Source organism: Gadus chalcogrammus, chromosome 12 (genome assembly GCF_026213295.1).
Source record: "Gadus chalcogrammus isolate NIFS_2021 chromosome 12, NIFS_Gcha_1.0, whole genome shotgun sequence".
Classification (NCBI taxonomy): domain Eukaryota; kingdom Metazoa; phylum Chordata; class Actinopteri; order Gadiformes; family Gadidae; genus Gadus; species Gadus chalcogrammus.
The window spans coordinates 17,319,322-17,333,182 of record NC_079423.1 but is presented as its reverse complement, the minus strand read 5'-3'; the positions used below and the strand labels follow the sequence as shown (position 1 = coordinate 17,333,182).

The 13,861-nt window shown below is 53.6% G+C and overlaps 1 protein-coding gene across 1 annotated transcript; it reads left to right on the top strand.

The window, feature by feature from the left end:
* The first annotated feature begins 2,050 nt into the window (after positions 1–2,050).
* amotl2a (angiomotin like 2a) lies at positions 2,051–12,103 on the top strand. Its single transcript, XM_056603880.1, has 11 exons — positions 2,051–2,281; positions 2,871–3,645; positions 4,259–4,496; positions 5,356–5,500; positions 5,616–5,708; positions 7,361–7,656; positions 8,175–8,374; positions 8,685–8,789; positions 8,965–9,161; positions 9,541–9,735; positions 9,953–12,103. The coding sequence occupies exons 2-11, from the start codon at positions 2,939–2,941 to the stop codon at positions 10,024–10,026; spliced, it is 2,250 nt and encodes a 749-aa protein (XP_056459855.1). The 5' UTR covers positions 2,051–2,281; positions 2,871–2,938; the 3' UTR covers positions 10,027–12,103.
* Positions 12,104–13,861: the final 1,758 nt, after the last annotated feature.

Here is a 13,861-nt window from a genome sequence, read left to right as displayed (position 1 = left end):
GGCATCCAGTTCACAGGGTGGCCTCCTTCAGGTTGTCAGTTGGGGAACGCCTTGCTTCAACAGTTGAGTCTGAACTGCCATGCAAATCACCTGCAGGACATTTACCTACAGGGTCAGAGGTCACGGCTCTGTCAGGGCCCGCGGGGGCTACGGCGAGACGGGGGGAGGGAGGGAGGGAGGGAGGGAGGGAGGGACGGACGGACGGACGGACAAAGAGAGACGGACGGCGAGACAAAGAGAGACGGACGGCGAGACAAAGACAGAGAGTAAGAAAGAGGGAAGAAGGGAACAGAGAGCGAAGGGTAGAGAGAGAGGAAGGACAGAGGAGTTGAGGGGCTATAACGGGTTCATCTCATATAGTCTGAGTCTACAATACGATCAATATTTACCCTCCGCCCCACCTGCTGATCTGATCACCCTGTTTACCCAGTGTGTGTGTGTGTGTGTGTGTGTGTGTGTGTGTGTGTGTGTGTGTGTGTGTGTGTGTGTGTGTGTGTGTGTGTGTGTGTGTGTGTGTGTGTGTGTGAGGGGGGGGGGTGGAGGGGTTTTGTGTGTGTGTACGAGGGTGGGGTTATGAGTGTATACGGGGTGTATAGAGTGAGTGTGTGTGTGTATGTAGTGAGTGAATATAGTGAGTGTGTATGGGGGGAGGGGGGTTATAGTGAGTGTGTATGGGGAGGGGGTGTATGGGGGGGTTATAATGTGCATGGGGGGGGGGGGGGGGGCTATGGGTGCAGGACAGCAGATGGTAGCTCTGTCACGTATGCTCCTGGAGAACAATACGGCCTCTCAGCCTCTCAGCCTCGTTAGGGGGGGCGGGGGGGGGGGGGGGGGGTGTCTGGTCTGGACAGCTGGCAGGCAGCGTGCCGCGCACACACCCTCCCCGTGTCCACACACACACACACACACACACACACACACACTTTAACACCCCACACACACTCATACACCGTGCATTCACCCCGATGCACACACTCACCCCATTTACCCCTTACACACACACACGCGCACACACACCCTAGTCAGCCCGCACGCACGCACACACACACACACACGCGCACACGCTTAAACATCCTATACACACACACACACACGCATACACCATAGATGAACCCCCAAATACACACACTCACCCCATTTACCCCTTACACACACACACACACACACACACACACACACACACACACACACACACACACACACACACACACACACACACACATACACACATACACACATACACACACGCACACACGCACACAGCAATTAAGAGACACGGGCTGCAGCTTAAATATTGACCAGGACACAAACATAATGCCACAGGAGAATGAGGCTGTCGTCCAATCAGGACCCTAACTGACCCCCTCTCCTCTCTCCTCTCTCCTCTCTCCTCTCTCCTCTCTCCTCCCCTACTCTCCTCTCCTCTCCTCTCTTCTCCTCCGTCTGGTCTTTGTCTGAGACCGAGGGGACATATTGTAATGCTGCTGGATGTATATTGTGGTATGATATGTTTATTATGTTACATACTGCTATAATGTGGGGTTAGTGGTTAACAGTTTCAAGCGATGAAGAGACCTCAGTTCATTCAGAGAGCGATGGAGAGGAAGAGAAGGAAGGGAAAGATAGAAAGACTTGCAGCCAAATGCTGCCATGCTGTAGTCGAAGTCTTGACAAAACTAGAGAGAATGAGGAAGAATATTGCTGGTTTATAACTTTTAAATAATTTCAACCCAGGTGCTCTCTGACGTATTGGGTGAGGGAGAACGAAAGAGAAAAATAAAGAGAGAAATAAAAAGCGTTTTGTTTTGTTTGCACATTATATCTCCTCTTTAGATATGGTGTTTTATAAAAAACGGCTCCTGGCCCTCCTCCTCCTCATAGTTTATCCAATCTATTGTGCAGCAGAACAACAACTAGCTGCTTAACATGACACAGGCGACCAGCTGAGACGCCCGTTCCCTCCCCCTCCCCCTCTCCCCCTCTGCCTGCCTCGCTCGGACCCCTCCGGGACCAGCGGCTCTGGCATTCCGCGCATTCCCCTTCGGAACAATCAGCCCTCAGTTATCAGCGCGCTCAGAGCGCGTCGTGAGCCAGTCTGCCTCAGAGAGCCGTGGAGCGCACACGCTGCTCCCCTACTGAAACGCTCAGCAACACAGGACACTCGTACACCCGTATCCTCAGAGGAACTGTATCCACTGTGTTTATATTTTTATCGTGTTTGTGGAGGGCGATTATACCGAGGTTCTTTTTCGTCCGGGATGTGTTTTGAACTTTGATTGGGGTGAGTTTATTTCGCGTTTTGTTTCGTTGACGCGTTGAACGCTCTGGTGTTCGCTTTACGCGTAGACTAGTCAGCTCACATCCTCATCGATATAAAATCTCCGATCGAGGATTATTGACTTGATTATTGTCTGTTTGACTACTACTAGTATGTGAGACCTTGTCTATGGTTTGATCCCAGTAAGGTCCAGTGTTTGTGAGTGTTTCTGAGATGTGATGAGATGTGAATATCGTCCACTAGAGATGTACACAAAAACAATGGCCCCTAGTGCACATGTCGGGCTGATCACCCTTATCTATGTAGCCTAAACTTTAACACGTTTATATGGTGTATCTTGATTGTATTTTTCCGGATCGCTATTGTTTTTGTACGGGCTTATAGTATTTTATTCGCTTTATTTGTATCTGTCTAACATTGAATTATGTCCGATTTAACAACCGAGTAAAATTTGTCCAAAAGTCCAGTTCAATGATAACAATTATCTACAGAATTCTACGCCTGTCCAGGTTCAGTTCGTATTCCACAAATGGAAACATCACAGCATCCTCGTATGTATTTGTAACCCGCAGCGATCCTCATGTTTCCCCAGACCCGTGTTAACCCAACACCACCGCCGTCCTCCCAGCCCTCAACCCTCAACCCTACAAACCCAACGAGATGAGGACCGCCGAGGAGTCGGGAACGGTCCTGCACCGCCTGATCCAGGAGCAGCTCCGCCTGGGGAACCGGGCGGACACGCACACCCTGCTGGCCATCCAGCAGCAGGCCCTGCGCGGGAGCAGCGGCAGTAGCAACAGCAGCGGCGGCGGCACCGGCACCGGCAGCCCCCGCTCCTCGCTGGAGAGTCTGACGCTGGAGGAGCCCCCCAAATACGTCCACATGTCCACGCGTCAGGAGCCCCAGGGCCAGGAGCACCGCGGGGACCTCCTCCTCTCGGAGGGCCCGGCCGGCTGCCAGCACCTGTACCAGCTGCACGGCGAGGAGCTGCCGTCCTACGAGGAGGCTAAGGCTAACTCCCAGCACCGCAGCGCGGGCCAGCAGCCGGGCCCCCAGCCGGGCCCCCAGCTCCCCGCGGGGCCCTGGGACCTGAAGCGGGAGCACGCGCGCTCCCTGAGCGAGAGGCTGATGCAGCTCTCGCTGGAGAGGAACCACGCTCTCCCCCGGGACTCCCCGCCCCCCCTGAGCTCGTCCAGCAGCTACCCCCAGCTGTACCCCGCGGGTCCCCCGGCCCCGGGGCCCGAGGGCCGCGCACCCCCGCCGGAATACCCCTTCTGCGTCCGGCTCCCAGGGTACATGCTGAGCCGGTCGGAGGAGCAGGGCCACCAGTACAGAGACCCCCCCCCACCCTTCAACTCCCAGCACAGGTACGACTCATACCAGTATGCAAATATTATGGGACACTCTGTCTCACCTGTGCTGTGAATTGAGTATGTTAAATATAACCAGTATACAATTATTATGGGACACTTATTTAACATATACTCGTGACTGAACTCCGAGCACAAGTTAGAATCTATTAGTATTATATAATTACCTACCCAGCACGTATTTAACACAAACCCAACTCCCAACAGAGCTTGTTCTTAATAGAATCGCATAATTCATAGCCGGCATGTACTTATGGTTCCACTCCCGGCGCGGCCGTGAAACACTTATGTAGCACATTCAACACGCATCGTGTACCAACACGACCGCTCTGTATGAGACATTCAACACGTATGCAGCCCGACCGTACGGAACACGCACGCAGCAGCTGGCGTCTGGGCGACTTGGCTCCATACCTGCGTTTGTTTGTTCTCACCCCTCGTACCCTGATTCTCTGCATGCCAGAGGGAGCGCGCTCTCCAAACCCAGACAGTCTAGCCCCCGGAGCGCACCCCCCCCCCCCCACCCACCCCCCCCTGGTGACTAACGACGGAGCGCTCTCTGACTCTGAACCCTGCGGTCGCTGACTCATCGTCTCTGGTGCTCCTCCAGGTTTGTGTCGTCTCCGCCCCAGCTGTCCCACGGTGCGCCCGGGGGGGTCTACCGCCATGCGGCCGGGGGCTCCGGCGGCTCGGACCCCTACTTCGCCGGCGCAGGCGTCGGGGTACCCAGCATGCCTTGCGGCGGCGTCAACGGCGACGCGGCTCAGATGGACGCGCTGCTCCGCGAGAACGAGCGACTACGCCAGGAGCTGGAGGTCCACGTGGAGAAGACCGCCCGCCTGCAGAAGGTGAGGAGGAGGAGGAGGAGGAGGAGGAGGAGGATGTGTTGGCAGATCCACAGCCCCCTAGAATACGACCTGGGATCAGAGGCTGATGGGTTTTATTCTTGGGGGGTCTGGTGGTTATGACCGCCACTCTAAGCTTCTGGGTTCCATGCCAGATGTCCGCAGCCTAGATCAAGTTAACGCCTAACCCCTACCTGCTCCTTAATGACCTGTCTCTGTACTGTCTAACCCCTACCTGCTCCTTAATGACCTGTCTCTGTACTGTCTAACCCCTACCTGCTCCTTAATGACCTGTCTCTGTACTGTCTAACCACTACCTGCTCCTTAATGACCTGTCTCTGTACTGTCTAACCCCTACCTGCTCCTTAATGACCTGTCTCTGTACTGTCTAACCCCTGCCTGCTCCTTAATGACCTGTCTCTGTACTGTCTAACCCCTACCTGCTCCTTAATGACCTGTCTCTGTACTGTCTAACCCCTACCTGCTCCTTAACGACCTGTCTCTGTACTGTCTAACCCCTACCTGCTCCTTAATGACCTGTCTCTGTACTGTCTAACCCCTACCTGCTCCTTAACGACCTGTCTCTGTACTGTCTAAACCCTACCTGCTCCTTAATGACCTGTCTCTGTACTGTCTAACCCCTACCTGCTCCTTAACGACCTGTCTCTGTACTGTCTAAACCCTACCTGCTCCTTAATGACCTGTCTCTGTACTGTCTAACCCCTACCTGCTCCTTAATGACCTGTCTCTGTACTGTCTAACCCCTACCTGCTGCTTAATGACCTGTCTGTACTTTATCTGGATAAAATTGTCTGCTAAATGACTAAAGAGTAATCATCTCCTCCTCCTCTTCCTCCTCCAGTTGGAGCTGGAGATCCACCAGATCTCGGAGGCGTACGATTCGCTGATGACCGGCTCGGCCAAGAGGGAGGCCCTGGAGAAGACCATGAGGAACAAGATGGAGGCCGAGATCAAACGGCTGCACGACTTCAACAGGGACCTCCGAGGTACGGCCCCCCCCCTCCCACCGTGGAGACCCCCGCGCGTTCAAACAGTTTGACTCCACCGCACGTTTGTCTGGGCCGCTGCTGACCGCTTTTTGTTTTTACGTTGTTTCCGTAGATCGCCTGGAGACGGCGTCGAGACAGCGTCTGGCGACGGAGGCGGAGTCCAGCGAGCAGAAGCAGCACATCTTCACCAAACTCATCGAGCAGAGTGAGTGGGAGAACAACACCCCCTCGTTCCTACGTCCGCACACACCCCCTCCATCTCTCCTCAACGCGGGGGATCAGACATCGCAGAGGTCCGCGTAGTAAACGCTTTTCACGACGCCGAAACCGAAAAATAATTGGGAGTCCGATAAACGGAAACGAGCGTTTGAACCGGTCGTTAGCGTGGCTACGGCGGCGGCACAGGGCAGCCATACCTCAGCCCACTAAACCGGCAGCCATCTTTTATGAGCAGGGCAGTAAACTGCTGTCTGGATTCCAGAGCCCCTTCACCCCCCCCCCCCCCCTACCTTCGCCCTTCTCCTGGCTCTAGGTATTTCACGCTGTTCTGCCCCGGGGAATGCCCCCCCCCCCCCCCTGGTCTGAGTTACATTACCCCCCCTCCCCCTGCGTTCCCTAAGGGGGAACCAGCAGGCATGGCGTCCCAAGACCTCCAGGCTCAACGTGACCTCTGGAACGCCAGAGAACGCCTCGCCATGTTTGGGCATTTCCTCACCTCAGGGGTCGTGGAGCTGTTGGGGGGGGGGGGGGTTTCGGTCCGGCTTGAGACTTCGGTGCCAAACCGGGGCCTCACTGTTGGCCGACAGGCGAATACCTCGAGGGACACTGATGAGAGTGCGTTTCTGCACGGCGAGGCTCGTTAGTGGCCGTATTTAACGGAGGAGATGGAGAAAAAAAAAAATCCCCCAAACGAGGCGATCACAGGCGTCGTCTCCAGGGACGACTTTAAACGGTTGTTTTTCTGCTTTATTTCCCCACCAAACGACTCAATAACTCCTTAATCAATCACACATGACTCGTTTGGGGGGAGCCGCAGCATTAAGCACACACACGCTCCCTGCGTTGGCCTTTAGACGGCGCGTCCAGGAATGTCGGAATAATGAAAACGTACGCTGGGGTTCTGTCGCTCTCCTGGGTAACAGCCCGCAGACGCTCGGGGCTGCGGGTGTGTGTGAGCGTTTGTGTGTGTGTGTGTGTGTGTGCGTTTGTGTGTGTGTGTGCGTTTGTGTGTGTGTGTGAGTGTTTGTGTGTATGTGTGTGCGCGCGCTGCAGATCAGAGGAATGGCATGTGCTCTCTTGTGTAATCCGTCCCAGTCGCCCGTCAGCGGGTAGGCCAGCGCTGGAGGATCCACCTCCTGCCAAACTCTGAATACCTCAGTGCTGGGGGGGGGGGGGGGGGGGGGGGGGGAAGAGTTCTGCTCTATGGTTAACATTAATGAGATGGATTTCCAAGAATTACCGCGACTCAGTGGATCACAATTTGGAGAATTCTGTGTCGGCCCTCCTTGCGATTCCTAAGAAAATAAAGAAAATGAAAAGCGCTGGGCCGCATTCCCTGAAGTTTTAAATGTCCCTTGTTGGGCCGCATTCCAGTAAGGAGACGGCTGACGCTACGGCTCTCCTTATGGGCTGGCTTGACCCCCCGAGTGCCAAACGGACCATTCCTCATCCCTGCACCACATTCCCCCCACCTCCCGCTGCCGTGCAAACCCCTCCACCTTCCCCTCTCCTGACCGTACTCTTCACCAGAAAAGATTTGCTCCATCATTCCACTAACCTCCTCCTCCCTTCCTCCTCCTCCTCCTCCTCCTCCTCCTCCTCCTCCTCCTCCTCTCCTCCCTTCCTCCCCCTCCCCAGATGAGGAGCAGCAAAGGGAACGCGAGCGCGTGGAGCGCCAGGTGCAGCACCTGCGTGCGTCGGGCGAGGAGTGGCTGCATCGGCGCGAGGCCCTGGAGAAGGCCCTGGCGCTGGCCCAGAGCCGCAGCCTGGCGCTGATGGAGGAGCTCCAGAAGGAGAGGGCCTACGCGTCCAAGGTGGAGCGGCTGCAGGGCGGCCTGGCCCAGCTGCAGGCCGCCTGGGAGAAGAGGGAGAGCCTGGAGCTGCGGCTACGCACCCGCCTGGAGCAGGAGCTGAAGAGCCTCAGAGCCCAGCAGGTGAGGACCAGCACCACCACCACCTCCACCACCACCACCATCCCCACCACCCCCATCACCACCACCACCACCACCCCCACCTCCACCACCACCACTTCCCCCACCCTGGTGGACACTGAACCCCTCGTTCTGGGAGGAAGCGTAGGGAACATAGTAGACGTGGTAGAACTGGGATTTATCTCGGCAACCAGAAAGTGATTTCCCCAGTCCCGTAGAACCGACACTGATGTTTGAGTGTTCTGAGCGATCTTCAAGATGGTGGACTACTGATCCAGATCGTTGATAGTGAACTTTGAAGGCATTTTTATCGTACTTCATGGATAGGACAGAAAAAGACTGTCATGAAACAGGGAGGGAACCAGGCAGAGCAGTTATTTGTGGCTGGCGTTAATGAGACGGATTACCACAACTCAGAAGATAATAATATGGAGAGTTATTACCGGGACGGTATCAACTCCACGGTCGCCACCATCCGTTCTCCCGCGCCTAAACCCCCCCCCCCCCCTCTCCTCTCCCAGCAGTCCCAGTCCCAGTCCCAGGGCGTGGGCCCGGCGGACCAGCTGCTGAACTGGTCCCGCCTGCAGCAGCAGCTCCGGGAGCGCGAGGAGCGGGTTCTGGCGCTGGAGGCCGACATCACCAAGTGGGAGCAGAAGTACCTGGAGGAGAGCACCATGCGGCAGTTCGCCATGGACGCCGCTGCCACCGCCGCCGCGCAGAGGTAAGACGCTACGATGGACTGCTGTCAATCACCTGGGAGACCCGTTGGAGGAGGGCGGGGCTTAACCTTAGACGATAGATCGCTTAGTCGATCGACGGAAAAACAATTAATCACTGGATTATATTAGTCATTGATTCATCAAGTTCAAAAACCCAACATTTGTTGTTTAATCTTTCAGAGATTTTAGTGTTTGGTGGATCCATAGAAATGTCATATTCTTGGCTATAATTGCGAGTCGCGCTCCTTTTGAAACCAACGACTGTGAAAGCAAGGTTCTAATGTCTGTCTCTGTTGTGTTCCCGGTAATCAGAGACACCACGATCATCAACCAGTCTCCAGGCAGCTCTCCCAACAGCAGCTTCAACGACACGCTGCCGTCCTCGACGAGCCCCAGACAGCAGGAGATGAAGAACCGGTACGTGCACATTCCCCTCGCTCGCGATCGCTCAATCTCAACAACAATTCCGATGTTGTTTAGTCAGTGAGTCTCTCTGTGTCAGAGTGTTCAAAGCCCTCAGGGTTGAAGAGGTTCTCCCACGTCGACGATGATGGAGGACGTGTGCTCATGATGTTCGTATTGTTTCCTCCAGGATCCGTGCGCTCCACTCTCAGCTCCTTGAGAAGGACGCTGTGATCCAGGTCCTCCAGCAGCGCTCCGGTTGGGAGCTGGGTCGCCCGGAGAGGCAGGGTCTCCGTCTGGCCCGGTCCGTCCCGGCCTCCATCAACGCCGTGGGTAGCGGCGGCGGCGGCGGCAGCGGCAGCCTCGCTGACCTCACCAAGGGAAAGGGTAAGTCGTCCCGGAGTTTAAAGCGGTTTGGTTTTAAGGGGACCTATTCGAGCAATGCCGGGGAAAGAATCCACAAATCCCAAAAAAGCGACGAGGGGACAACTGGTAGACAGGCCAGGGCCGCCAGACAGAATGTGCAGCTTCTAAAAAAAATAAATAGAAAAGTATAAATAAAGAGGAGGGGCCGATGAGTTTTGCGCCGCCTCCAAATAGACGTGCGTTTTTAAACTGAAATGTATATGGCGTCTCCAGCCTCGGAATAGTAGCGGAGGAACGAGGTCTTCGGAGCAGATGTTTGGGCGGTGTGTGTGTGTGTGTGTGTGTGTGTTGGGGATGTTCCAGGGTCATTAAGCAGTCTCCTCTCTTTCTGTCCGCGCAGGGAAGGATCGGTGGGACGAGCGGGTGTGTGAAACGACGCTTCACCCCAGAGGCTCAACGGGGCTCTCGGTTCTTTTCCAGGACTCCATTACCCAGAGTTCCTACATCTCCTCCTCCACCTTCTCCCAGGGAACCGACACCATCAGGGACCCCAGCCCGCCCGCTGCCACAGAGGCCCACTCTGCGACTCTCTCAGGTGAATACACCTTCGTATTGAGCAGGCTCCAACACCAAATTCGACAAACCCTTCCCCTCGAGTTGTTTTTTAGCCGTCGCCTATCTTCGGCTCTCTGTGCGGTCCCCACCGTAGCTTCGCCTCGGGGTCGGAACATAAGAGGAGCGCCAGAGGGGGCCTCCCCACCAAAGAGCGCTCTTGTTCTCTAACAGCGTGACCTTCTCTTCCCACCATGCAGACCTGAAGGCACCGCTCAAGACCTTCATGAACCTCAGCTGCCCAGACTCCGACGTGGTGGAGATCCTCATCTAGATCTGGGGATCAGATGTCTGCAGCTGGGGTTGGAGGTCTTCCAGGACTCTAGAGAGCCCCCCCCCCCCGACGATGGTGTTCCCCCGTACTCCCCTGACGACGGGGAGTTATGGGCCCGCCGGTCGGTCTTGTGGACCGGACCCCTGGACTACAGCAGGCTGCACGGCCCGGCCGTGAAGCCAGACCGAACCGGCCGTCGTGGAAGACCAGGAACGGAACCTGGAACGGGACACGGTTCAGGGCCGCGGGCCGGGCGTTCGATGCTTGGCCGGTTCCCACGGTGATGGGGTTCTAGAAGGTTCTCCGGTGGAGCGGCCCGCCTCGTCGCGGGGTATAGGAATCGGAGCCATCTGTTAATATATCTGTCGTGATTTGTTTTTTCGTATTTCGTGCCACGCGTTGTTATTTGAATGTATGTTTTTATTTATATTAAGTGCTGCTCATGACTCGAGTCTCGCTCTGCCATTTTTCTTTTTTAATGGAAAAAAACGAGAGACGTCTCACTTCTACCAAGCCCTGCTTCTCTCCCTGCCCCCGTCGGTCTGACCTCACCCCCCTCCCCGACCCGGCCTCGTACGACCACGTTTACATTCAGGGTTACAGGATTAGGACGACTCCCCTCAACAGGCACATCAGGCCATTATCCCCCGGGTTCGCCCCGTCTATAAGTTATTTAAGCTGTTAGCTATTTAAGCTCCCTGTAGGCAGGGAACATACTGTTCTTTATTTAAGGCGTGGTCTTGAGTACGCATCTCTTAACGGGGGCTGGAGTTTGTTCGTGGTGCTCTAATTTTGAAAATCCTGGGTTAATGTAATGGGGCTTGTGATCACCAACGGGCTGCATTCCACCATGCCCTCCCGACAGGCTACGGCTAATCTGCTCGCATTCCTCAGTGAGGGAGCGCGCCCATTAAAGAAAAAGGGCTATCTAAAGAGGTGACCCTCGCCCCTTGTTAAAATGGTGCACATTCTGGGCATGGCTGCTTCTCCCCCTGCCTCTCTGTTGAGGAAGACTTTAGCGAGACGCCCGGTCGGTAGCCGGCTACCACCCACATGCGTCTCCTCCACATTATTTATAAGCAGGGTGGAAACGGCGTGTCTATCTTGAGCACTCTCCCTACCGCTCTGTCATCGTCACTGTGTTCTTAAACGAGACGCGATACCGCTGCTGCTTCTCCCAGCGCATGGGAACGGGCTGCGCGCCGCGGCTAAGAATGAGCTCTGGGCGATCGCCCCTATTTAATGTCCCGTGAATGCTGAATGTATGGCCCCTTATGCGCAGGAACTCCAGCTTAGTAGGGCTCTGTTTTTTTTTGGAGGGGAATAACAATCGACCATCAGCATGCAGATAAAGTGTTGCATCCCTTCAGGCTGTTGCAAAAGAATTCCACACGAGGATGAAACTACTCTTGTTTTTTAAAAGTGTTTGTTTTGTTTCAAGTGTAGTACTATCAGAATACCCACAGGGACCGCCTACTCCATGGGATGATGTGTACTATGGTCGTTGGTGTTCCCCTTCCAAACCAGGGTGGTCTTCTGCTAAGTGTTGCTGGGCAACGCTGAAGTAGCTGATTTCAATTGGTTCTAAAAACGCCCCCATATCGCTATTTACACTCTGTTTACATTCAGGGTTGTCCGAAGTGAGAGATGTTAATATATTGTTTTTTTTTTAATTTTGTTTTCTATTTGTGATGCCAAAGAAAACTTCCTTTTGTCCTTAAATTATTCGTGGAAATTATACAAAATCAAGTTATTATTTGGTGGCCCTGTAATGGCTGGATGGCCCATTAAGACGTTGCTGTGAACTTTTTGCTATGGAATTTTTGTATATGCCATGCCAATAACATTTCACTTTTCATTGAATAAAAACCCTTAATATATGTTCATTAATACGTGTTTCTTGCCTTCCTTTCAATTGTCCTGATACATTCACTTAACCTTTGATAGAATGAAGAGAACCTCTGACATGCGCCTGCGGTTTCAAAGTTGGCCACAAACTTCCAAAATTACCCAACTTATTTTAGGATGGAAAAAAACAGATGCCAGTAGTTCTGACGTTAATAACGATGAGCGTTGCGAAACCACTATTTATTCTGGCCATGTGTCACATAATCCAAGAAGGTTGACTAGCCCTCAGACATTGTAGTGCTTGTGGCGCTCGTCCCCGAGGCGCGTCCTCATTGCTCCGCTGTCGGCGGCGCGGTCAGCGCTCCCTTGCAGCGAACCTTGACTTTCAATGTAAACATTTTCACTTCCTCCGCCTCCCCGTTTGCCTGGGAGAAGGACATTCCTTGAATGCCTCGGCCCTCGTACTTCCCTTTTCTCCACGGCTTCGCCCTGCGGAGATTGAGGGCCATTTCTCACAGCTCCAAGCAGGAGGAACATAAAGATGAGTGTGTATTTTAAATACCCTTTTCCAAGGCGGGTGCGATCCTGTGTGATCTACCACGGGGTCTGACATTTTTGCGGTTACTGTGGAGCTGAGAATGATTCACGTCTTAAAAAAAACCTCATCCATGTGTGAATCAATGTCGAGAATTCCTGGACCAAACAGCAACAGTGTTGTAGTGTGTTGCTTGTTGTTTCCAATTCGCTGCAGTTGAAGTCACACACTGAATAATTTGAGGCTGATCACAAATGACCTGTGCAGTATCCTTTGTCGGCCACACGTGGCGCTGTCCCTCAGGTTTGATTAAGCGTTCAGAGCAGCTCTTTAAATCATCTACCTGCCAAAGTGATGGGGGGGCTCAGTACATACCACAGACTGCAGGAATGTAGAGAGACCACGCAATCTTTTCTAAACTTAAACTGTGCTACTTTATTGTACAGTTATAATAATGTGCAGTAGCCTAGCCTAGTTTCATTCAGATACCTAGTTTGCCTCTTGATCAAATGCTTTTCCTTTTGGGTTTTTGCTCAGTTTTTTCCTTTCTGTTGGTATGAGATCGAATGGAGTTTGGTCCACCTCCTGTCAGTGGGGGCCTCTGAATCCATCACCCCAGACTCTTGATCTCATTAAAGGCGGTACACTGACAACCTTGACCGTAGTTGGACATGGCATGTGCCGATTATTATCATAAGACTGTAAATCTGTCGGACTGGACATCTACGATGGATTCCGAGGTGTTATGAGCCAGCCTGCCGTGTAAAGACAGATCACAGCAGAGAGGCTATTTTGCTTATAAAACCACTTCCCCCGCTGCCTTTAAACGGCCAATGAAGACAATGTTTATACAAAGGGATCCTTGGTGTGTATAATACCTCACTTTTATTTGTTTTCCTGGTTTCAGCCACATGCATTAGACCTTCCTCGTTAGTTTGTGGTTTTTGTATTGCAGCTTTATTTATATCAGTGTTTCCACACGGTAAAACAGCAACACCCTGAAGAAGAGCGATATTGTGGACATTTTGAGCACATTTTTGTACGGAGCCTGCGAAATTCTTGGAAAAATAACTTGATGATCTGCTGTGTTTTGCCTCAATTTCCATGGAGATTCCAAAACTTCCTGCTTGAGAAGCCTTGGAATGCGCCCCCGCCGCCCCCCCGCACACACTTTTCCAAATAAATCCGGGCACCGTCTTCTGCTTTTACGGGGGTTAGCTCTAGAGCTCCGGTAAGACGACACCGCGGACCAAGGGCTGCCCTTGATTCCGAAGGACCGATGTCCCTCCGAGGTGTCACCTGGTGTCGCTCACCGGGGGCTCTGGGTGACCGTTACCGTCTAGGGACGATCGGTCGTCGATCGTCCGCCATTGTGCGTCGGGCTGCGTTGGTTTGACCCATTTGTCGTTTATTGATTCCCTGCCAGCTTTTTATTTTGTATTTTTTAACTCT